Here is a 24,777-nt window from a genome sequence, read left to right as displayed (position 1 = left end):
CTCACAGCTCCCCCGCCCACACACCCCTCCTGGTCCCCTCCCAGCCGCCCCCCTCACACCCCTCCCAGCCCCCCACACACCCCTCCCGGTCCCCTCACACTCCCCCCCACACCCCCCCCCCCGTCCCCTCACAGCTCCCCCGCCCGCACACCCCTCCTGGTCCCCTCACAGCCCCCTCCCACACCCCTCCTGGTCCCCTCACAGCCGCCCCCCCTCACACCCCTCCCGGTCCCCTCACAGCCCCCCCCACACCCCTCCCGGTCCCCTCACACTCCCCCCCACACCCCCCCTCCGGTCCCCTCACAGCTCCCCCCCACACCCCTCCCGGTCCCCTCACAGCCCCCCACCTCACACCCCTCCTGGTCCCCTCACAGCCCCCCCCCTCCTCACACCCCTCCTGGTCCCCTCACAACCCCCCCCACACCCCTCCTGGTCCCCTCACAGCTCCCCCCCACACCCCTCCTGGTCCCCTCACAGCCCCCCCCCCTCACACCCCTCCTGGTCCCCTCACAGCCCCCCTCACACCCCTCCTGGTCCCCTCACAGCCGCCCCCCCCCACACCCCTCCTGGTCCCCTCACAGCCCCCCCCCCACACCCCTCCTGGTCCCCTCACAACCCCCCCCACACCCCTCCTGGTCCCCTCACAGCTCCCCCCCACACCCCTCCTGGTCCCCTCACAGCCCCCCCCCTCACACCCCTCCTGGTCCCCTCACAGCCTCCCTCACACCCCTCCTGGTCCCCTCACAGCCGCCCCCACACCCCTCCTGGTCCCCTCACAGCCCCCCCCCACACCCCTCCTGGTCCCCTCACAGCCCCCCCCCACACCCCTCCTGGTCCCCTCACAGCCGCCCCCCCCACACCCCTCCTGGTCCCCTCACAGCCCCCCCCCCACACCCCTCCTGGTCCCCTCACAGCCCCCCCCTCCTCACACCCCTCCCGGTCCCCTCACAGCGCCCCCCCCCTCCTCACACCCCTCCCGGTCCCCTCACAGCCGCCCCCCACACACACACCCCCGGTCCCCTCACAGCTCCCCCCCACACCCCTCCTGGTCCCCTTACAGCCCCCCCCCCACACCCCTCCTGGTCCCCTCACAGCCCCCCCCCTCCTCACACCCCTCCTGGTCCCCTCACAGCCCCCCCCTCCTCACACCCCTCCCGGTCCCCTCACAGCCCCCCCCTCCTCACACCCCTCCCGGTCCCCTCACAGCCGCCCCCCCACACACACCCCCCCGGTCCCCTCACAGCTCCCCCCCACACCCCTCCCGGTCCCCTCACAGCCCCCCACCTCACACCCCTCCTGGTCCCCTCACAGCCCCCCCCTCCTCACACCCCTCCTGGTCCCCTCACAGCCCCCCCCACACCCCTCCTGGTCCCCTCACAGCCCCCCTCACACCCCTCCTGGTCCCCTCACAGCCGCCCCCCCCCACACCCCTCCTGGTCCCCTCACAGCCCCCCCCTCCTCACACCCCTCCCGGTCCCCTCACAGCCCCCCCCTCCTCACACCCCTCCCGGTCCCCTCACAGCTCCCCCGCCCGCACACACACTCCAGGTCCCCTCACAGCTCCACGGCGCCCCGCAGCCAGCCGGGAGAGAGGTGAGGGAGAAGCGTTCGCACGCGCCGTGACCCAGCGGGGTCGCTCTCCCCGGCCCGGCTCTGCAAACCACGGGAGGCTGCTGTACCTGCTCCGCCCGGAGTCGCCATCAGCACTCCGTCCGCGGCAACCAGCGCTAGCCCAGGAGGAACGCGCCGCTGGGAGCCGCCTGCGGAAAACCGCCGCGGCTACGCGCTCCGCAGAACGCAGGCCCGCCCGCCCGCCAGCCACTCTCCCGTCGCCCTCCCCGCGCCCCTCACCGGCTGGCCTCGCCGTCCGGGCCCGGCTCCGCGCGACGCCGGCCGCTGTTCCTCCAAACCATCGCGCCGCGCCGAGGCCGCCGCAGCTCTCCCGGAGAAATTTGGCGCGCTCCCACCAGGCCTCGCGAGAGAGCGGAAGCGCCTGCCGCCCAATCGGCAGGCTCGCCGCTCCCCGCCCCCCGCGAACTCCCGTGGCCGCGGGCGCGGGGGCCGGATGGGGGGCGGGGGGCGGGGACACGTGGCCGGATAGGGACTCCGGGAAAAGTGTGAGGACGCGCCCGGCGCGTACGGCGGGGGCGGCCCGGGGGCGGAACTGCGGGACGCAGCGGGGCGGGAAATGTGAGGCAGTCCCCGCGGCCCGGCGGGCGTGAGGCGGGGTCGGGGTCCGCAGCGGTGGGGAGCGGGAGGCGATGGCGCCGGCGGCGTCCAGGCTGCGGGCGGGTGCCGGGCTTCGGGCGCTGCTGCGGCGGGCGCTCGTCCAGTACTTGCGCCTCCTGCGGCTCTACCCAGTGCTCACCAAGGCGGCCACCAGGTCGGCAGGAGCGGCCGCGGAGGTGGGCGGGCGGGGGGGATGCCCGGAGCTCGGCCGGCCGCGGGAATGGGGGTGCAGAAGGCGAGCTGCCCCGACCGGCCGGAGAGCTCCTCGTGGGCGGGTTCTGAACGGTGGTTCCCGGATAGCCAGGTGCCCCGCCTGCAGCTCTCCCCCGACCGGCGGCCGCAGCCCGATGGCCTGTGCGGGTCCAGGCCTCCAGCGCCGCAGCCCGCGGGGCGGCCTGTGTGCACTTTCGTGGTCTTAGCGGCTTTGAATTTGGGAGGAAGGTGCCCGAAGGCCCCCGGGTCGACTGCTCCGTTGCACCTTTAAATCCGGGTTCTAACGTTTTTATGAGACGTCGCTCTCCCTCGTTAGCTTAATTAGTTAGTTTTATAAGTTCGTCCCTTTTTATTAAATGCAGCCTTTTATAAATACGTACAGCATGTCCCCGGTGTGCCAGCATCAGCAGCAAATAAGTGAAGTAAGGTCCCTGCCCTCAGCGGACCTTCTATTCTATTGAAAAAGTAGAGAAAAGCCAGATAAATAGATCACACAGATAAGTGGTCGGTAGGTTTTATCTGAGGAGGCAGCATTTGAACAAAGACCTGAAGGAAGGGAACAGGCTCCCTGGACAGAGGGTGCCAAGTGCAAAGGCCCTCCGGGAGGAGCAAGCCAATAATGGAGCAGTGGAGAGGAGGTCTGCCTTGCTGCAGAAAATTAACAGTGAGGCAGGAAGCAGATCAAAAAGGTCTTTATCCGCCATACAAAGAATTTTGGAGTTTTTAAGTGCCCAGAGCTTATCAGAAGGTAGCTACAGACCAAACCCTGGAGTACCTGGGCCCGTCTCCACCTTTCTACTGAAACTCTTACTGTGGTAATTGTAGGTTTACATTCAGTTGTAGGAAATAATACAGGGAGGTTTCTTGTACACTTTGCCCACTTTCCCCCATTGGTAACACTTTGTAACACTGTGGTACAATATCACATGCAGGTCACTGGCATGGGTACAGTCCACAGGTTAAGGGTGCGTGTGTGTAAAGTTCTACTGTCTCCACCTTTCGATGTAGGGACCTTACACTGGGGCTGTTTTAAAAAAGACTCATCTGGGGGGGGCGGGGAATCCCTGGGTGGCTCAGCAGTTTAGCATCTGCCTTTAAAAAAAAAAAGGACCTATCTCCACCCATGCCACCATGATCTCAGAACAGCTATGCTGATTACATGCAGGAATGACACACTTCTGCTGCTTGCTCCTGTTTTCTTTTTTTCTTTTTTTTAAGATTTTATTTATTGATTCATGAGAGACACACAGAGAGACACAGGCAGAGGGAGAAGCAGGCTCCTTGCAGGGAGCCAGACGTGGGACTGGATTCCGGAACTCCAGGATCATGCACTGAACTGAAGGCAGGTGCTAAACCACTGAGCCACCCAGGCGTCCCTTGCTCCTGTTTTCTGATTATATCTCTGTCCACAGTGGCATTTTGTCAGCACTTGGGAATTTCCTGGCTCAGATGATTGAGAAGAAGCGGGAAAAAGAAAACTGCTCTCAAAAGCTAGATGTCAGTGGGCCTCTCAGATACGCCATTTATGGGTGAGTTCCATAAAGGACCCAGTAGAAAACTAATTGTAACAAAGCTAGGGTATCAAGACCAACTTTCTGAAATAATCTAACTTGGAAAAATAATTTTTAAAAAGCACTGAAGTAACATGGGGAAAAAACCAGAATGGTGGATAATGTGAACTGGTTTTATGGTTTTCATTTGAATTGCATGGGTGGGAGCGGCTATCTTCATTGGGCTGAGAGATTTGAGAGCAGATAACTCACTTGAACCTAAATGAGATTTCAAGACACAAAGACCATGAAAAAGGAAAATGGACTCAAATATGGCCAGTTGTTTCTGTTATTTTCATAGTGTAAACATCCAGAAAATAAATACTTAGGTATCCTGAAAAATGTCCAGTTCTGAACCACTTTTGGAATTGCAGAGACCACAGAGATTCAGGAGTTTTACCAATTAAATCCACACTGAGTTCTCTGGCCAACAATAGTTTTTGTATAGATGGATTATTTTGAAGTCTTTTGCAACATGAGTCATTTTTTCAATTTAAAGTTCACAAATATCACTTTGTATTTGTAAGCATGTTGGTTGCAGTCATCACAAGTTTCTATACTATAGTTAAAGCCATAATCACCCGGGAAGGAGGGAGCATGTCAGAATCCCTGGGAGGCTTTATCCACTCAGTTTCCATCTTCAAGACTTCTGTTCCTTCTCAGGGCACCTGGCTGGCTCAGTCAGTAGAACATGCAACTTTTGATCTCGAGGTCATGAGGTCAAGCTTCACAGTTTAGAGATCACTAAAAAAAGAATAAGTACAGTTAAAATTCTGTTTTCTCCCACTAAGGACCCCTGCTCTAGGCTACTTAATGTGTGGCAGGATAGGAAATAACAGCTGGGAACCACTGGTGTAAGGACTTCCAGTGTCAAAAATTGGAAGACCCCTGGGTCCCTGCCCATCTTTTTATTGCTGAATTTTACAGAGTTACAGTTTTGTTGCACCAGGAGACGGAGTGGCTGGGTTCAGTTCTGTCCCAGGTACTCTACACTTTGAAATACATAGTAGCAGTACAGACAAGTCAATGCACAGCACCAGGTTTTATTCTTGAGCACCTACTCTGAGCCAGGCCATGTTCTAGGCACTGCAGGCACAGCAGTGAATAGACAGACACAATTGTGTCTTGTGACATTTACCTCAAAAGTGACAAAGAGGGCACCATATGACTAAACAAATGAGATCATGACATAGTGATACATGCTATCAAGACAATGAAACAGGACCTGGAATAGAGAATGGCTGGGAGAGCGGTGGGTTCATTGTCCAGAAAAATCATGAACAAAGTCTCCAAGCTGACAATGTTGAGTAGGAGCTGGCTAGGTAGAGACTGATTAGAGATCCAAGGCAGGAACAAGTCTGGAGACAAAAAAAAAAAAAAAAAAAAATTCTTGAAGCTCTCAAAGAGAGCTTGTTTTCTAGAAGGACCACACAGGCCTGTGTGGTTAGTGATGGGGAACTCCAGGAAGGCAGGTTTTAGGACTCCAGGGTATGGAGGTGAAGCTGGACCAAGAAGGGTACATCCAGAGAATGGCAGTCCTGCTCACCATCACCGGGGGGCCCTCAGGTTCTTCTTCACAGGGCCACTGAATCACTTCTTCTACCTCTTCATGGAACACTGGATTCCTCCTGAGGTCCCTTTGGCTGGGGTCAAGAGGCTTCTCCTGGACCGCCTCCTCTTTGCACCAGCTTTCCTGCTATTGTTCTTCCTCATCATGAACTTCCTGGAGGTTGGTCTCTGCCATAGCTCCTTGTCTGGCACAGCAGCTCTTAACTTGGCATCTGTGGGTGGAATTGAGAGGGTCTGTGAACTTTTCAGTACACTCAAACTGAAATTTTTCACTTCTCTGTGTATAAACATCAACGTAAACCACAGTTGTACTGGCAGTAAGTGTTGGTCCACAGTAAGAAGTCACAAATATCTTGATATCACACATCATTTATCCTCGACAGGATATCTTTTGTTCTGTGACTCCTCGTACTTGCCTTCAAGGCTCATTACTGAATAGGTTAATATGGAAGCACATCTACTGGTCTAGGATTCTTTTCCTGAATATTTTGAAAAGTATATTTCAGTACAGTAGTGTAGTTGATATATTTTATTTTATAAACAGGATTCTCAGAAGGGGGTCCGTGAGATTCATGAAACAGAAATTTTAGGCCCCTGATGGTATTGCAGAAGCCTATGCTAACTCAATGCCTGAACATCACAAGTGCTCTGAAGAGGTTAACGTATCAGCGTAGACTTAAAACATTAAAACCCACCACATGAGAGGTGTGTTCACCTCTAATCACCAGGCATGTCTGTTCACTGTGCTTAGCCAAAGTCCCTTCCCAGTTCACTAGCACCTCCACCCATCTCTCCATTCACTGTGTATACCCTGGATGTGTTACCCTGGATGTGTCATGTTCTGCTCTGAAAGTAATTGTTCCAACCAATCACAGCAGGTAAATCCTTCTTCAGGTTTTATTTTGAAACAGCATCTTGAGTTTTTGTTCCTGAGAACACCTCTTGTGGTCTAAAGCATTCCTGGGGGGAAGCAGGAAAGATGCTTCAACTTAACTGGTTAGTAATGAATCCCTGATAGTAAAAAGAAGTGTCAGAGAAGCTCTTAGGAAATCTGAGGTAGCAAAGTGTGTAAAGTACCCAACAAATAAATGATATATGTGGGACATTATACCACACACACTACAGATACCTCTGCATCTGCATTAAAAAAATTGGGGGGGTGGGGCAGCCTGGGTGGCTCAGCGGTTTAGCGCCACCTTCAGCCCAGGGCATGATCCTGGAGACCCCGGATTGAGTCCCATGTCGGGCTCCCTGCATGGAGCCTGTTTCTCTACCTGTATCTCTGCCTCTCTCTCTCTCTCTGTCTCTCATAAATAAAAATAAATAAATAAATAAAATAAAATAAAATAAAATAAATAAAATAAATAAATAAAATAAATAAAATAAAATAAATAAAATAAATAAATAAAATAAATAAAATAAAATAAATAAATAAAATAAAATAAATAAAATAAAAAATAAAATAAATAAAATAAAATAAATAAATAAAATAAAATATAAAATAAAATAAATAAATAAAATAAATAAAATAAAATAATAAAATAAAATATAAAATAAGATAAAATAAAATAAATAAAATAAAATAAAATAAAATAAAATAAAATAAAATAAAAACATTAAGGGGCAGCCCGGGTGGCTCAGAGGTTTAGCGCCACCTTCAGCCCAGGATGTGATCCTGGGGACCCTGGATCGAGTCCCATGTCCGGCCCCCTGCATGGAGCCTGCTTCTCTCCTCTGCCTGTGTCTCTGCCTCTCTCTCTTTCTGTATCTCTCATGAATAAATAAATAAAATCTTTTAAAAAAATAACAAAAAAATTTTTTAATTTGAATATAGTTGACAATGTTATGTTAGTTTCAGTTATACAGCACAGTGATTCAGTTTCTCTATACATTACACTATGTGTACCACAACTCTTATTATAATATCATTGACCCTATTCCCTGTGTTGTGTCAACGTCCAGCATTTTTTGATCACAGATACCATATCTGGACTGCACAGTATTCCACCATTTGCCTGTCTCTTTTGTGTAAGGATTCCTGTTTGGTTAATTCCTAGAATTGTCCAAAAAGGCTGTCCTTGCTTGTCCTTCCTGCAGTGGTACAGAACAGTATAGACAACTGACATTTATTGAGCACTTGTTCCAAGCTCTGCATTGAGTGCTTTGTGTCATCTGAGCCGCAAGTCAACCCCATATTTGAGGAAGCTAAGGCCCACAGCATAAGTTGCCATAACTTGCAAGCCTGTGAGTCCAGTCAAACCCAGGCTTTATGATCCCAGAGCACTTAACCCTCGCAGCTTTGTCCAGTGTGGTTGGCTTCCACACACTCTTGATAACCATGATTGTATTTTTCTTTTAAATAGTTTGCAATTTGACACATAAAAAATAACGTATACATCTTTACTTATGAGATTGAACTTTTTATATGCTTGCTGTATTTCTTCTATGAACTGTTTATTTTTTATCAGTGTTTGCTTTTTTCTCACTGATTTGTATATTTGTGTATATTAAGGATCTCAATCCTTTGCCAAATACAGACTGCAGATACTTTTCCCATTTTTCAAGTTTTTGTCTTTTAGCTACAGATAAAGTTAAACATTTGAAGTTACATAAATAAAGCTTATTTATAGTGTGTTACTCCATACAGGAGTTTAAAAAATATATGTACTCAAATCTGTCATTCTTTTCCTTTGTGGGCTTCCTTCAAGGAAAATACTGGGAATATTCTCCTATAGTTTGTTTTATGATTTTATTGTGTACATTTTGATAAACAGATAAATAGAAATAGTCTAGTATCCTTTTTTATTTATATGTGGGAGATATACTTGTCTTGTTTCTTTCCATTTAATAGCAGATTGTCTTGTTACCATTTATTGAACAATCTCCTGTACTTTGAAACATCCACTTTATCACTCTCTCATTCCCATACATGCTGGCCTTTATTTGGACCTCTGATCTTTTGCTGAATTCTATTGATTTCCATGGTATGGTGGGTTTTTTTTTTTTTTAGCTTTTACCATCATTTCAAAGTATTTTTTAAATTTTTAGTGATTTAGGCCTCCCCTTGCTATTCTTTTTCAAGATGGCTATTCTTATGCTCTTATCTTTTAAAAGGCAAAAGATTATACAATCTGAAAAGAAACCAGAGTATTGCACTTACTTTTAGAATCAATTTATTGGGGTTCAATTTTTAAACACTTCAAGTTTTGCCTGAAAAATCCATCAGTTTTTTAGATTATTTTGAGAACTGACAGCTGAGCCATAAATAGCTGCCCCTGGCCAGCAGCACAAATCCCACCATTCAGTCAGCTCTGTAAAGAGTGATGAAAGTCCATGAGGGCCATCAGTACAGTGTCAGCAAGTGGGCTATCTCACTCTTGATTTCTCAACCATGCGGTTGGCTCCTGATAGCTGCAACACTAATTAGGCACACAGGTGTGCTGTCTACGTACAAATTGAATAAAATCCAGGTTTTAAAAATCATCATGTTAGGGTTTGGGGCCCTCCAGACCTTGCAACCCCAGCTTGTTTTGATGGCAGTAGCAACTGCTCACCATCCATACTCCTCTCCTTTCCAGGGGAGAGAGACAGCTGCTTTCGCTGTCCAGATAAGGAGAAGCTTCTGGCCAGCACTGTGCATGAACTGGCGAGTCTGGACCCCAGTGCAGTTCATCAACATCAACTACGTCCCTTTGCAGGTGAGGGCCAGCTGGCACCATGCAGAACCAGAGGGGGCCTTATCTTCTACTACCAGCCTTATTTTTGCTTAGAATGATTGGTGATTTTCTCTCTGCCCAGAATCAGCAATTCTGGATTTGGAGAGATGAAGCAGGTGTCCACACCTCATCTGTTAGTCCCAGAGATGTTTTTGAAAAGCCCCCAGTCCAGGAACAGCTTGGATATCCCAAGGATGTGGTACTGCCAGTGCCTGGCCCTGTGGGTCAGTCGAAAGTTCACACAGTTTCCAGGCAGTGTCAGTGCTCAAGCAGGATGTGCAGGAGAGGCAAGGGCAGCCTCACCTGCAGTGACATCAGAGCGCACCCTGGCAGAGAGTGGGACATGGGGGTGGAGCAGCCCTTGGGGTGCCATGCACATGGGGTTCAGCATGTCTGGGCACCAGGTAGGTCATGATCTGAGGCAAGCTGCTGAAACTGCCCTGTATGCCACACCTCGAACCCCTGATCTGAGCAAGGTGGGAGCCTGGAGGGACTCTAAGCTTCAGGAACAGCTTACCAGGGTAAGGCTGAGCACTGCGTTTATACACCAAGTACAGCTCATCTATGTCCGGCCCTAAGACCATACCCAAAGTTGGAGATCTGGTAGAGGGCTTTGGCATATCTGCATGCGCACGGCCTGGGTATATTACAGCCTCAAAGCAAGGTTATACAACTAGATCCTAGGAATCCACTCTAGGCTTCCTGTGCTCCCTCCCTCTCATGAGGGTCACACAGCAAGCTCTCATACACCACCAAAATGCAGCAACACGTAGGCCATGTTTCTGCCCAGGGAAGCCCTGTAGAGACACAGCACCTAGGGTTTTTTGGGAAGGCTGGTCATGTAGGCACCATTTGCCTGGCATGTATCAGAACTCTAAACTCCCAGAAAGAGAGCAAGTGCTCAGCATGACCCATGTTTTAGCAAGCAGTCTAGGCATAGGGAGCCATTCTTATCAGTTGGAAAAAGGTGAGAACCCTTAGGAACTCTTAAGTTCCCAAGCTCCAAGAAAAAGGTGAGAACCCTTAGGAACTCTTAAGTTCCCAAGCTCCAAGTAAGGGCTAGCCTCTCAAACAGACCTTTCCAAGGACAGCAGCCTCAAGCTTTTTTTTTCCCCACACTATTTAGGTAACCTGCTTGTTTTCACCCCTGTTCTAGAGAGGAGAGAGACCTGGGCGGAACTCCCTTGAACAACAGCTCCACTGGAAGGATGGGAAGAGGAAGGGAGGGGCAGGGTCTCTCTTTCCCTCTCTCTCACACACACCATACGCATCAAGGAGTAGCAGAAAACCAGAAGGCAGTGACACACAACCACAGATATTGCAGGATTAAAGCAAAATGAAAATCAGTTTCATTGGCTTTAACAATGATCTTATCAGTGACCTTCCCAAAAGCAATTTCAGTGGCTCCATGAGGGCTAAAGCCAGACTGCTATGAATTGAGTAGTGAATGAAGAAAAGAAATCAGAAGTCTGCAAAATTCTATCAGAAAATTTGTGAAGAGGGATCCCTGGGTGGCGCAGCGGTTTGGCGCCTGCCTTTGGCCCAGGGCGCGATCCTGGAGACCCGGGATCGAATCCCACGTCGGGCTCCCGGTGCATGGAGCCTGCTTCTCCCTCTGCCTGTGTCTCTGCCTCATTCTCTCTCTCTCTCTCTCTCTCTCTCTCTGTGACTATCACAAATAAATAAAAATTAAAAAAATATATTTAAAAAAATTTGTGAAGATATGGGGAGAAATTATGGGAGAGGGCTTTGAAGCTAGGAGAGGCCATATGTACCCTAAAAAGGGAGGCATGGGATTTGGGCATAAGCAGAGAGGTGCTTTAGGCAGAGGCCTTTCTTTCCTAAGACAGGAGAGAGATGCCTGTACACTGGGGACTGCCTTCTATACCTCTTTACTCTGGAGGGCAGAGGGCAGGTCAGGGCCAAACTGAGTAGAGAGGAGATAGGATGGGTGTCTTGAGAGGAGAAAAGATAGGGTAAACTTGTAGAGAATAGTGGAGGGAGCTAACTGAAGACCCTCTTGGGCATAGGGCTCCAGGGAATCAGGGAGGATGGAAGTTTCTCCAGGGAGGACAACTAAGGAACAGAAAGGAAAGGCAACAAAGGCTTTGGGCCATGGATTCTAATGCATATAGAAAAGGAAAAGGTGGTTGCAGGTGAGCGTCAAGAGGCAGTGGAATTTATTAAATATTTACTGAGCACCTACTATATGCGCCACTGCTCTAGACTCTAGGGATACAGTGATTAATAAGATAGAACAGACTCCTACTTTCATGGAGCTTATATGCCAGGGAGGTAGCATCAGGTGGAAGTACATCCATCAGATCATCGAATCAGGGTAATGGTCTGGGCTGGGGGGAGGGGTATCACCAATGGGCTGGGTGAAACCGCTGCATGATGGCCAGTCTTGGGGTCAGAAGTTGAGCCTGGAGCTGGTGCTCAGTGAAGAAGGATATGGGACAGTTATTGTCTGTTTTCCCTACTGGCCTGTAGCATTGCTAGGCATAGTGTCCTGGTCACCCCTCTAGCACAGTGCTTTGTATGAAATAAAGGCTCCGTGAATACAATAGGGGGCAGATGGACTGACCAGTGAATGAGCTGTCCTGGGAGATCAGTGAGTAGTAAATATGGTCAGGGCTTCACTTTACTGTGGTCTGTGTTCTCTTTGGCAGTTCCGAGTGCTTTTTGCGAACCTGGTGTCTCTGTTCTGGTACATCTACCTGGCCTCTCTGGGGAAGTGAAGATGACCTGGAGTGAATGCAGATGCACTGCCCATGTGGGTCTAGGGACCCACCTGCTTAGGGTGAGGGAACAGAAATAAATAACTTTATCTGATTCCGGATCATGTGAATGAAGATGGAGAAACAGAAATCTTTTAATGTAAGAATCTTGTGTTTTAAAAAGTCAGGAACTGTCTTCAGGCAATGCTGCCTTAGAATCATAAAATACAGCAGTGTTGACCTCTCTCTTATCACCTTGAATTGAATTAGGATGGCAATAAATTATAATGTAGCTTTCTCTGTAGTGATTTTTTTAAAACACTTTTGTCACTTTGGTAGAAATGGGTGGCCAGAGGGCTGCCCGCAGACTTTTTTACTTTAAAAAAAGTTGTAAAATCTATAATGCTATTGCTTATCTACGTGGAGCCACTGGGAAAGGGCCCTTCCAGAACAAGACTTTACCTTGACATTTGGAGGCCTTAGGAGAAGTGTATGCCACCCTTTCAGCTGACTTTTTTCTGCTCTTACTGCTCTTTTGTTGTTAACCCTACTCACCTTTTTTCATTTTCAGTATCCCATTCTTGTTTTATGGATACAATACCCTTGGATCTTAATTTTATATTTAATTTAAAAAATTTGTCTCATATGCCATTTTCTCAGGGTTCACGGGTGTTTTTTCCTGTTTGTTTTGCTCTTTATTTTTCCAATCAGGATTTCCCCAAAAGTCTACTGATTGTACCTAAGTCCTTAAGAGTCAGCCATTCAGGCAGTGCCTTCACTGTGGACTAACCAAGCATGGAGCCAGTTTTGTTGAAGATCACTCATTTTGAGTAACTGAGGCCTTTTCTCTTAGACTAGCCTGTTTCCCCAGAGAAGAATTCTTTAATTTTTTGCCTAGGGGAAGGGTCATGGTTGTAGTAGAGCATGGTATAAGTCTAGTGGCCAACACTGTTGTAGCTAACTAGAGGAAAAGAGGTCCTGTTAGTATAATCTCAGCTGTACTATGCATCCTAATCTCAGCTGTCTGGTGTTCTCAAGCCATAGTCCTTCTGGTTTAAATCCTCTGGAATGAAAGTCTTCTGCCATGATGAAGGTGAGGTATTCACCTGAAGATACAGGTAACAGAGGGAGTATAGAGGACAGCCTCTTACAGGTTTTTCAGTCAACCTTTGTTCAATCCCACACCTTTCCTCAGAGGTGGGGCTACTGCCTATAACTCCCAGATTCTCCCAGACTCACTGAACTAACTGAGCTTGCTTCTTGGCTTCCTGCAATGCTGGCGGCTGATGTTCCATCTTCTCAGGTCAAAAATGATCTGATTTCCAGCTTCCAATATTTTGTCAACCAATCTTTTTATTTCTTCTTATGGGCTTGTCTTTTTTTTTTTTTTTCTTCTTAAAATGTTTTTACTGGGTACTTGGGTGGCTCAGTTAAGTATCTTGAGTCTTGATTTCAGATTAGGTCTTGATCCCAGGGTTGTGAGTTCAGGCCCCATGCTGGTGTGGAGTGTACTTAAAAATATATATATTTTTATACTATCATTTTAGTAAGCAACCTTCTGGAAGGAGTAGGCATAAATGTATGGGTTCAAGACACCATGTAAGTCAGATCATGTCAATTCCTGATTTAAAAACCTACGAAGAGGACCCAGCCATTCCATTTCTGGGTACATATGCCCCCAAAACTGAAAGGGACTTAAAGAGATATTTGCACACCTATGTTCACAGCATTATTCATAGTAGCCAAAGGATGGAAGCCACTCAAGTGTCCATTGACAGATGAATAAACAAAATGTGTTCCATCCATAAAGTGGAATATTATTCAGCCCTAAAAAGGAAATTTTGACATATGTGACAATGTGGATGAACCTTGAGGACACTATGCTAGGTGAAATAAGCCTGTCTCAAAAGAACAAATACTGTGTGATTCTACTTACATGAGGTCCCTAGACTTGTCAAATCCAAAAGACAGAAAAGGGAATAGTGAGTACCATGGGCTGGGGGAGTCAGGGAGTCAGTATTCAATAGGGACAGAGTGTCACTTTGGGAAGATTTAGGTTCTGGAGCTGGTTGGTGGTGGTGGTGGTTGCACAACAGTGTGAATGTACTTCATGCCACAGAACTATATGCTTAAAACTGGTTAAGATAGTGGGGCAGCACCTGGCTGGCTCAGTCAGTAGAACATGGACCCTTCACATCAGGGTTGTAAGTTTGAGCCCCATCTTGGGTGTAGATTACTTAAAAAAAAATTTTTTTTTTAATGGTTAAGACAGGACACCTGGGTGGCTCAGCGGTTAAGCATCTGCCTTTGGCTCAGGGCGTGATCCTTGGGTCCCAGGATGGAGTGTCACCTTGGGCTCCCTGCACGGAGCCTGCTTCTCCCTCTGCCTATGTCTCTGCCTCTGTCTCTCTCTCTCTGTCATGAATAAATAAATAAAATCTTTTTAAAAAATGGTTAAGACAGTAAATTTTGTTACATGTGTTTTACCACAGTAAAAACAAACCCTGCAGAGGTTTCCCAGTTCACTTAAACTAGAATCCTGAATTCTATCCATAAGGCTCTCCCGCCTCCCAGCTCCTTGCAGCTTCGAGGCTGGGACTCCCTCCAGTACCCCTCTCCAAGGAGTGCTGTGGTCTCGCCCGTCGTCTCACACACCCACGCGCACACACTGAGACCGGGTCACACAAGCCAGTACACACGCTCTCCACACACACGCCCCGGCCCTGTCTCTCACACATAGTCCCGTCGCGCGCGCGCACACACACACACACACACTCGCCCATGGCCCGTCGCGCGCACACACGTTCATACACACTGGCGCCGCGGCCTCGTCTCCCTCACACACACACGCCCTCCGCCAGCTCAGGTGCCCCCGTTGTGCCCTGGAAGGCGGCTCCACACGCGCAGCGCCACGCCAACCGGAGACGCCGCGCGTAACGTCGCCGCTCGAAGGCAGGACTGACCTGCCCCAGGGACTTCAGCACGGAATCTGGGAAAAGGCCTCAGAACCGTCGCACCGTACGCCTCTTCCACTTTGTTCCCGGAAGCTGTCCACCCCTGGCCAGGAAGTTCCCCTCCAGCCCCCGCCCCGCTGGCCCTGGGGGCGGGACTTCCGTCCCCGCGCGGCCGGCCGGCCGGAAGCGGACCCCTGAGGAATCGTGTCCCTCGGGGCGCGCCGTCCAGCCGTGAGTTCCTGCGCGGGGTCGGCGCGGGGTCGGCGCGGGACGGGCGGGCATGGCGTTCCGACAGGCGCTGCAGCTAGCGGCCTGCGGCCTGGCCGGGGGCTCGGCAGCTGTGCTCTTCTCCGCCGTGGCGGTGGGGAAGCCCCGCGCGGGCGGGGACGCGGAGCCGCGCGTGGTCGAGGCGCCGGCGTGGGCGGGGACCGCGCGTCCCGGGCCGGGCGTCTGGGACCCCAACTGGGACAGGTGCGGGGCCGCGGTGGCGTCGGGCGCGGGGCCGGTGGGCGGCAGGGCCTTGGGTCCGTGGGGGTCGGCTCCGCAGAGGGCAGGCGGGGCGGGCCCGCGGGTGGACGTCTCTCCCGGATGTGGCCGCGCGGCTGGCCGTGATGGCGGACGCCCTGGACGACAGCGGTGCCGGGGACAGCGCGCGGCCCAGACTCGGGCTGTCAGCCGGGAGCCCTCGGATTGGACGATGCCTAAGGGCGGAGAGCAGGGTGGGTGTGGGGCCCTCAGTGCTGGCCTGGGCCTCGAAGGAGCCTCTCTGCTGGAAGACGGGCGAGGACACGTGGGACAGGAACGTGCGCCTCCGGGTCTTGTCATGCGTGGCCACACGCGTGCTTATGGGGCACCTGGGAAGTGGCGCCTCTGATCAGGAAACACTTTTTAGTGTTGTTTGATGTTAACGAATTCGAGTTTAAAAACCAAACAGTGCAGGTTTTTTATGCTGTTTCTGTGTCGCAATGATAGTATTGTTGATACGTTGGATTCAATAAAGTGGATTTTTGTAATTTCACCTGTCCCTTTCTTTTTAAATGTAGGCTCTTTGGAAATTTAAAAGTACGTCTGTTGCTGGTGGTGTGCTTCTTATCGGACGGCTCTGCTCTGGAGTCTGGGAGTGGTCATTGTGGGATGGTTCACCCAATCCCAACTCCTTACTACTTTACTCTGAACGAGGGGCACAGAACTAGTATTTACTGTCAGCCTCGTTTTATCAGGAACTGCATAGGTATTCTTTGTTTTAAACCTTTAATTTAAAAAAACGTTCGAATAGTTTTAGATTTACAGAAAAATCGGAAAGCTACTAAGAGTTATACTCCACCCCTGATTTTGTCTACTGCTAAGGCTACTGTCCTTGTAATACTGGTATGGTGTATTGGCCACAATCAGTGAACTAATATCTGTTTGTTATTATTGACTGACATTCATACTTCGAGATTTCCTCAGTTTTCAGCTATTGTCTGTTGTCTCTTCCAGGATCCCACCTGACAATTAGTCGTGTTTCCTCAGGCTTCTCTTGGGTGTGACAGTTTCTCAGACTGTCCTTGTTTTGATTACTTTGACAGTTTTGAATATTGATAATCAGGAATTTTAAAGACTGCCCCTCTGTTGGGATTTGTCTGTTTTTCTCATGATTCAGTCAAGGGTCATATTCTCTTTTTCAAATTTCATACAGTCTTCTGAATTTCTTTTTAAGGAAACAGATTCATTGTGAGAATAAAGTATGTATTTGAAGCAGCACTGGATTCTAGCTCTGTTGGTGGAAGCTGACACACTGTATTTGCTCACCAAGTCCGGGTTTATGAAGGAGGAGGGTGTGCTGGAAAGTTCTAGAGCCTCATCTGATGAAATGTCCAGCCTCTTCCTGGAGAATTTCATCCAGTCTAGGCTTCCTATGTGTGTGCCTGTAGTCCCCATGTGTCATCCCTGGCTCAGCCCTGGACTCCTGTGTGGCATCTCAGCCTCTTTGTATTAGGGCACCCTAGGCTCGCCCAGCAGGACCCCTGAGCTGCCACTGCTCTCCTCCGAACTTACCCTGCCACCATTTTGTCCCAGCTGGGGATGCTCTTTTCCTAGCCCATACCACAGACCTTTAGCTTTTTCAAATTTCCGTTCTGGAAGCCACCAGACATCCCTGTCTTCCAACAACCAAATCTTAGGTTGTTTCTCGGCATCTTCACTGGTGCTGCCCCCCATCCTCACCCCCCACCACCTCTTCAGCTCCTCAACCTTCCAGGAGTGCCATCCAATAGACTTTTCATAATAATAGGAATGTTCTCTTCCTCGCTATCCAATGTGATCACCACTATCCTATGGGTTACTGACCATTTCAAATGTTCTTAGTGTGACTGGGGAAATGGAGTAATATCTTTATTATTTTGAATTTAAGTAGCCACACAGCCAGTATCTAGCATTGGACAGCACAGTTGCAGGCTCTGCTTCAACATGGCCACACTAGCTTTGTGGGCACTCCCCAGCTACCCCTTCCTGGTACCTGGTTTCGTTTTCTACACATCTCTTATCACTTGGCTGTTTTTATCAGTCTCTTTTCACTAGAACACAAGCTGCATGAGAGCTTCATTTGTCCACTTCATTCACTGATCACCCCAAACAGGCCTGGCACTCCGCTCTGGGTAAATGCGATGTGCTCTAAGAGGATGGGCTCTTAGGGGCCACAGCAGAGGGCAGAGGGTATTGTTTGTCCCTGCGCTTTCCCAAGACGGAAATACCGTCTAGTCAAAAAAACTCAATTCTGATTTGTGAGCAGAGATCACAAGGACACGCCTCTCATATTTCAACATTAGGCGAGAACCACTATCCTTGGTCAACCTGCGGAAGAGGAACCTAGACTCTGGAGAAGAAGAACTGGCGTCCAGGCTGGACCACTGCAAAGCAAAGGCCACACGACACATCTTCCTCATCAGGCACTCCCAGTACCACATGGATGCCTCCCTGGAAAAGGACCGCACTCTAACACCCCTGGGTATGTGCTGGGACTCAAGCCCCAACTGACACTTGTCCTAGTGACGCTGGGCCCCTTTGGACCTGTGTCAGGGGCTTGGCCCAGATTCAAGAATTGTCATTAACAGTGATCAGCAACCTAACTGATACAAGACAGGCATTGAAAACATCCTCAACTTTAGGGGCGCCTGGGTGGCTCAGCAGTTGAGCAGCACCTTTGGCCCAAGGCATGACCATGTGTCCGGGGATCGAGTCCCGCATCAGGCTCCCTGTGGGGAGCCTGCTTCTCCCTCTGCCTGTGTCTCTGCTTCTCTGTGTCTCTCATGAATAAATAAATAAAATCCTTGAAAAAAAAAATTCCTCAACTTTAAAAAATGTATGGTGGATCTCACAGGTGATCAGACCCAAAGCACAGCAGAGGTGTTCTATACTCCCTGATGCTCTGTAAGTGGCATAGCCCATGCACCCTGTTCTGCTTGACTTAACCTGTTGCTGAAGATCCTTCTATTCAGCACTTGCAGATCTGTTTAAAGTTTGCTTCATAATGGTAAACAGACAGGATTGAGTGATAGCTCTAACCATCTCCCTGGCAGGAGTGCTACTTATTGCAGTTTCTTGCCATCGTGAGCAGCACTGCGGGGCATGCCCTTCCACCGTGGTCTTTGTGCCCATGTGCAAGCATATCTGTAGAAGAAATTCCTAGGAGAGGAAGTACAGGGTGGTCTGAGATAAGGTTTACATTTTTAAAGATGTCTTTGTTGGATAGGATATTAGCCATCTGTGCACATTCAGTGCTACATGCACTTGAAACTGACCTTCTGAGAGCATTTTCATCTAGATTCTAAAATATATATATATATATATATATATATTTTTTTTTTTTAATTTTATTTGAGAGATTGAGCAAGACAGAGCACAAGCGGGAGGAGGGGAAGAGGGAGAGGGAGAAGCAGACTCCCTGCTACGCAGGGAGCTTGACTTGGGACTCAATCTCAGGACTCCAAAATCATGAGTCCAAGGGAGACACTTATCCCACTGAACCACCCAGGCATCCCTAAAATATATATTTGAGAAAAAAGATTTGTATTTGTACACAGACTGTACTTAGTGAATGCTGAGGCCATTTGGTCTTTACGTGTTGACATCTGTGATAATGCACAACTGGTCGATCCATGGCACGTTGCAACTCCATGTTTGGACAAAATTAAAAGTGGCATAAAGGACACAAAGATAGGAACAGGATCCCAGATCTCAGGGATCCTCAACCTTGGTCATTAACATTCCTTCTGTATGGAGCTAAAGGTAACTGCATTATCTCATTGTTTCCACCTGTCAAATGCTTGGCCCCTAGTTAGGGCCAAACCCCAGGAGGGTCTGCCCGTCTTGTTCCCCAGCCGTAAGGGCACTTGGTAAAGGACTGGAGTATTTCTGAAGTAAACAAAAGAGGAACTCCAGCAACCTATAATTCTCTGGTGTTTTTCACCTTCAAGGTCGTGAACAGGCTGAACTAACTGGGCTCCGACTTGCAAGCTTGGGGTTGAAGTTTAATAAAATTGTCCATTCGTCTATGACCCGAGCCATAGAAACCAGTGACATCATCAGCAAGCACCTGCCAGGTGAGTGCCCCGCATCTCCAGGGCACACTGGGTGGCTAGTCCTGAAGGGGCAGCACCTAGCTGCGGCTTCTCTTACAGGTGTCTGCAAGGTCAGCACAGACCTGCTGAGGGAAGGCGCCCCCATTGAGCCCGACCCGCCTGTGTCCCACTGGAAGCCAGAGGCTGTGGTAAAAGCCCCACTCCCCCCGAGCCCCCCCGACCTGCAGCCTGCATGCCCTGCGGCCTGCATGCCGTGGCCATCCTTAAGATTCCTTGCTCTGCCCCCAGCAGTATTATGAAGATGGAGCCCGGATTGAGGCCGCCTTCCGGAACTACATCCATCGGGCAGATGTCAAGCAGCAGGAAGACAGTTACGAGATCTTCATCTGCCATGCCAATGTCATCCGCTACATCGTGTGCCGGTGAGGGGTGACATAGGTTCCCTGGCCCACCATCCTTCCTGCCAGCCTGTGCCAGTGCCTCTTCCCTGGAGACCTTAGCCTTCTGGGAGAATGTCAGTTTGGAGTTTTTCCATGATCGTGTATTTATGGCGGGAATAGCACAAATGTGATCCACTTGTCCAGGGTAGGTCGGGGTGCCCGAGAAGTCAGTGGCACATTCTGGGTGATGCTAACACGGTCACTTGGTTCAGGCACTGTGCGCTGGACTTCACACCGTACAGTCGGTTTTTCCCCCTCAGTGATTTGTAAGCGTCTTGGGAGACAGTGCAAATCTTCTGTCCCTCTGATTTATACCGACTGACTTTAGCCCATTGGGAGTTCCTGCCACAACAGATACAGTGGTGGTGCTCACCTAATGGTGGTTTTGCATTTCTGTCTGTCATTTGTTATTTGAAATCCTTCTGTAAGACCTCACTCTTACTCTGTTTATTTGTAGGATTATAGACTCATAGATCTGTATTTAGCACTGTGGATTAGAACCCATCACCATGTTCGTCCCTTCACTGCTCTGGCTGCCCCAGCACTGGCTGCCCCAGCATTGGCTGTTGGGCCCCCAGGAGGCTTCTGTGTCCTCTGGACCTGCCTCACTTCCTGGCACTAACGGAGGTTCCAGAGCCCTCATGAGTGATGCCTGCCCTGAGTAGCAGCCATGTACCAAAGGCCCTTGGAGGTAGTTAGGCCAGCTGGGTGCTTATGTATTTAACCAAAGTTCACTTAGTGAAAAATTTGAAGTAACTGGAATCCCAGACACCCCCTGGACCCATTAGAAAGTGTGCATTGGGCATTTTAACAGCTGAGGGATCTCCTCTTGTGATGAGTCTGACAGGGCAGGACAGGACACAGCCCACCGGCTGGCCCACAGGACTATCCAAATGTAGGCCCAGGGTCCTTGCTCACCATGCTTGATCCTTGGACCTTTCACCAGGGCTGGCAGGAACGGGGTCATTTCCCCTCCAATGTCCCATGCACGGCCTCTGGTGAGAAGCCCAGGGCATCCGAGGCAGGGGGCACACTGATGCCAGGAGTCAGGCTTCTCAGCTTGGTCACAGGGCTCCAGGCCAGGTGGAGTGTTGCTGGGGAAGAGGGGTGAGCCTCAGACAGGCCTCCACACACTCTGAAGTGCTCAGCACTTCATGTCCTCCAGAGGGCATAGTCTCAGAGCTCCTGTGCTCAGCACATGCTGTTCCCCGGCACCACCCTCATTGCTGCTCTGGATGTCTCTGCACCGTGGAAACGCCATAATCTAACACCCTGTGACAGGCTGACCCCAGCAGCCACTAGAAGTGACCCCAATGCTGAAAACTAATCAGAATTGGGGACTTGGAGTAGAGGTGACCTGTGTGCCATAAAGGGCTAGAAGGAACCAGAGCATCCCTGTCACAATACATGAGGTTATTTTGGAGTTTGTGAGGGACACAAGGAGAAGACTTTAAAAAGCACCATGGTGGCTGCAGAGTGAGCCAAGGGGATGCCCCTTACCATTTAGGGCACAAAGGATGTCTGATGACTTGGGGAAGCCATGATGATACTGGGCTTTTCAGCAAATACTGCACCTAAAAAGTGTTCCTGAGGACAAGGAAAGGCTCTGGGCTTGTGGATTATACCACCCTGTTCCTGGGCAAGAGTGGAATAGGAATGGGTCCATTGCACAGTCCGGCTGCCCCTGCCCCCTTTTGGTTACACTGGAAAAAGAAGTCAATGGAAGCCATGTATTTCTGACTCACATGCACATCTGGAGTTGGGTTAATCCCCTGACCCAAAGAGGGGCTGGGCTGTCCCCATCCCCCTTGATTTGATGGGAGATCATCAGCCCAGTAGCTCTGTCCTCTGAGAGACCCCTTGCTGAAAAACAGGAGGGACAGACTTGGCTATATGGGTCCCAGCCCCAAGAAAATCTCTGAGGGGGATCCCTGGGTGGCGCAGCGGTTTAGCGCCTGCCTTTGGCCCAGGGCGCGATCCTGGAGACCCGGGATCGAGTCCCACGTCGGGCTCCTGGTGCATGGAGCCTGCTTCTCCCTCTGCCTATGTCTCTGCCTCTCTCTCTCTCTCTCTCTCTCTCTCTCTGCAACTATCATAAATAAATAAAAGTTAAAAAAATATTAAAAAAAAAAAAAGAAAAAGAAAATCTCTGAGACCCTAACTGGGGTGGGGGCTATTGCATTGCCCAGACCCCAGCCTGTTTTGGTGGCTGAGCCCTCTGTTCTAGCATGTTCTTTCTCTTTCCAGGGCACTGCAGTTCCCTCCTGAAGGCTGGCTCCGCCTGTCTCTCAACAATGGCAGCATAACCCACCTGGTGGTACGGCCAGATGGCCGAGTGGCGCTCAGGACCCTCGGGGACACAGGGTTCATGCCTCCAGACAAGATATCGCGCTCCTGAGAGCTGCTTGGAGGACCTGCTCTCCTCTAGCCCCTGTGGCTCCCATGGGTGTCACCCAGGACATGGTTCCTTCCCCATCTTCCCTCCACAGGCTGCATTGTGGTTACATTGCACTCTTCCTGGAGAGTGAGAAAGTACAAATATCTCAAGTATCTAAAATGTGGTATTTGGGTCCATACTTGGCAGCCCAGGATAGAAAAGGGAATTGTTCTGAGCAGAGCAGCCTGACTTCCCTCTTGGGGTTTCCTTCCCTGTCTACCAGGATGAGGCCTCACCGATGCCATGTGCAGGGACCACGGTCAGTCCACATGGGTGTCTTCAGTCACTCCCACAGCTGGCCACATGGGCCCTTCCCGGCTCCTTGGCACAGCCCGTCCCGGCACTCAACTCCGAGGAGGGCCGCCAGCACTTCCATTCAGAACTCATCCTACATTCTTTAAGAGCCTTTTACCACTTAAATATTTGTCAACTAAAGACTCTCATCTGGTTTCCTGCTTTGATAACCAGTTTCTCAGTCTGGAGTCCTGCCCGACACCATTGGGTCTGAACCCAGCCACATTTAGCAGGTGGGGGAGGTGGCTGGATGCTGATGGGACAGCAGGGCATCCTATTTCAATAAAATACTCAACAGCTCAGTCTTTGCCTCTGGCTGTTTATCCTTTATGCTTATGGATTAAACTATTTAGATGTGATGTGTCCATCCCAAATATTCTGTTAACTTAGGAGAAACTACAATTTCTATGAAGTGGTTATGAACATTTTTTGCAATCGGTACAACTGATTGGGACATTTAATCCATTTCTCTAACTTTGGAAATAACTGCAAAATAAAATTTTATTTTACCAACGTTTCAAAGTATTAATTGTGAGTGTTTTAAAGAAAATAAAAGCCCATGTACTGCAACAAACGGCAGCCCCAGATGCTGGAACAGTTGTAGCCACAGTAGCAGCAAGCTCTTTCCCAGTGTTTTTGTGTTCCCAGAGTTGACAGCTTCCTTGGGCATCTGCCCACTCACTAGGCCAAGGCCCAGACTCAGGATATGAGCTAGATAAATGGTTTTCCACAGGCATCAATTATACACCACTTTCTAGAAACAGTTTGGACAAAGTAAGCCAGGGGTTGTGCCAACTTCTTAAAGCATGGAATTAACAGGCAACACATCTCTGACTTCAGGTGTGAAGGAGGCCCAGGAAGGTAAGGGCCACCCAGGCCTCATGTCCCACCCTGAGCCTGACCCCTGGACCCTCGAACCCACACACCCGAAGGGGGAGGTGGCAGGTCCCCTTCCTTCTTCCCTTAAGGGGTTTATGCAGCTGCCTCACTGTTCTGCCTTCAAAAATATGCCTTGATGGCAGAATTTCACTTGACCTTTGAGGAGCAGGGCAGCATTTTGGAAGTGGAAAATGAGCCCACACGGGATATAGCCGAGGAGCAGGAGGTAGGTCTTGATATGGGGTCACAGGGGCCCACTGATGTGACGATGGAAACTTTCTGAGGTGCCACAGATGACCAAAGCCTTCTGAAATGGCAAGTGTTTTAAGTTTGGTCAAAATTCTTAAGTTTGGTCAAAATGAAGCCTGCTAATTAGCCCATATAACATGAGGGACCCTGAAATGACATCAATGGGAAGATAAAGGATCCCTCCTATTGTGTTGTGCTGTTTATTCTTCTGAGACAGCCAAGAAAGGTACAGAAGTGCAATCTGTAAACCAGAAAATCCTCACAGTTTTTGTGTACAAGCGCAAAACATCAGTATAAGTAAGAAAAGCACATGCTTTGAACAGCCCAGTGAGCAGACCAAGCTCAGGGCAATGGGGCAGTGAAGCCACAGCATGTCAGGGCAGTAATCCCACAGACCACCATTGCCCCTGAAAGCTGTGAGTGTTGCTGCAAACATGCCAAAATTATTCCAGAGGACTTGTCCATGCTGGAATGGAGTAAGGTCTTCAAAAAGATGTGATGGCCAGTTGACCCATAAGCTCCTCAGGGCCTCCTAGCCTTGGCTGAGGATTCCACTCACCTGTCCCGGTCCCCGAGGTTGCCCCAAGGACACAGCCTTGAGATGGTGATGCGGTGGTGGCAACACCTGCACAGAATGGGGCTTCTGGATCAACTCTTCAGATTGGGAAGATGGCTGCAGGGAGCTATTCACCTTGCCACCGACGATAATGAGCCTTGTATGTAAGTTCCTCAGCTTATTAAACCTGCCATCTGGCAACCTGGAGTGGCCTGGCCCCTTCCTGCCTTCCACATACCGATCTCACCCAGGACACTCCCAAGAGGGCTGCAAACCAACACTTGCTCCGTGAGGTGGGCACTCGTTCTAGAACACCTTGCCAGTGGCTGTGCCTAGGCAATGACCAGGGGACTTGCCCATATCCCTTGTATTGCGGCCGGAGCCACAGAACCACCCCATCGGGGCAGAAGGG

General features: G+C 49.9%; 3 protein-coding genes and 1 long non-coding RNA gene across 15 annotated transcripts in view; 2 read left to right on the top strand and 2 right to left on the bottom strand.

Annotated features, from left to right (window-relative positions):
- POLE (DNA polymerase epsilon, catalytic subunit) overlaps positions 1 to 1,997 on the bottom strand; it is a 52,674-nt gene extending 50,677 nt beyond the window's left edge. For 4 of the 6 annotated variants that reach the window (XM_038574611.1, XM_038574616.1, XM_038574612.1 and 1 more), the window contains exon 1: positions 1,852 to 1,997. In XM_038574611.1, the coding sequence (XP_038430539.1) occupies positions 1,852 to 1,913 (62 nt within the window). In that variant the 5' untranslated portion in view covers positions 1,914 to 1,997. The remainder of the gene's footprint in view (positions 1 to 1,851) is intronic. The other 2 variants (XM_038574613.1, XM_038574614.1) reach the window with 1 other exon arrangement.
- A 220-nt stretch (positions 1,998 to 2,217) lies between these two features.
- Positions 2,218 to 12,295, top strand: PXMP2 (peroxisomal membrane protein 2). 3 transcript variants are annotated; one of them, XM_038574636.1, is made up of 5 exons: positions 2,218 to 2,383; positions 3,855 to 3,971; positions 5,559 to 5,721; positions 9,140 to 9,259; positions 11,950 to 12,295. In XM_038574636.1, the coding sequence occupies exons 1-5, from the start codon at positions 2,262 to 2,264 to the stop codon at positions 12,016 to 12,018; spliced, it is 591 nt and encodes a 196-aa protein (XP_038430564.1). In that variant the 5' UTR covers positions 2,218 to 2,261; the 3' UTR covers positions 12,019 to 12,295. The 3 variants fall into 3 exon arrangements, with proteins under 3 accessions (XP_038430564.1, XP_038430562.1, XP_038430563.1); XM_038574634.1 differs by lacking the exon at positions 11,950 to 12,295 and adding an exon at positions 10,434 to 10,855; XM_038574635.1 differs by lacking the exons at positions 9,140 to 9,259; positions 11,950 to 12,295 and having other exon boundaries at positions 5,559 to 6,790.
- Positions 3,119 to 15,118, bottom strand: LOC119866125. The gene is made up of 4 exons (XR_005379045.1): positions 14,961 to 15,118; positions 5,539 to 5,773; positions 5,218 to 5,350; positions 3,119 to 4,736 (listed from the first exon to the last, which is right to left on the bottom strand). It is a non-coding gene; the product is annotated as an uncharacterized LOC119866125 (long non-coding RNA).
- An 81-nt stretch (positions 15,119 to 15,199) lies between these two features.
- Positions 15,200 to 23,199, top strand: PGAM5 (PGAM family member 5, mitochondrial serine/threonine protein phosphatase). Of its 5 annotated transcripts, none has more exons than XM_038574630.1 (7): positions 15,206 to 15,422; positions 15,995 to 16,182; positions 17,722 to 17,937; positions 19,406 to 19,531; positions 19,610 to 19,698; positions 19,802 to 19,932; positions 22,198 to 23,199. In XM_038574630.1, exons 1-7 carry the CDS (start codon positions 15,232 to 15,234, stop codon positions 22,346 to 22,348), a joined length of 1,092 nt encoding a protein of 363 aa, XP_038430558.1. In that variant the 5' UTR covers positions 15,206 to 15,231; the 3' UTR covers positions 22,349 to 23,199. The 5 variants fall into 5 exon arrangements, with proteins under 5 accessions (XP_038430561.1, XP_038430560.1, XP_038430558.1 ...); XM_038574628.1 differs by having other exon boundaries at positions 19,799 to 19,932; XM_038574631.1 differs by having other exon boundaries at positions 19,779 to 19,932.
- Positions 23,200 to 24,777: the final 1,578 nt, after the last annotated feature.

This window comes from Canis lupus, chromosome 26 (assembly GCF_011100685.1).
Source record: "Canis lupus familiaris isolate Mischka breed German Shepherd chromosome 26, alternate assembly UU_Cfam_GSD_1.0, whole genome shotgun sequence".
In the NCBI taxonomy this organism is placed as follows: domain Eukaryota; kingdom Metazoa; phylum Chordata; class Mammalia; order Carnivora; family Canidae; genus Canis; species Canis lupus.
Note: the sequence above shows the minus strand (reverse complement) of the source record. Positions and strands in the feature narration are given on the sequence as shown.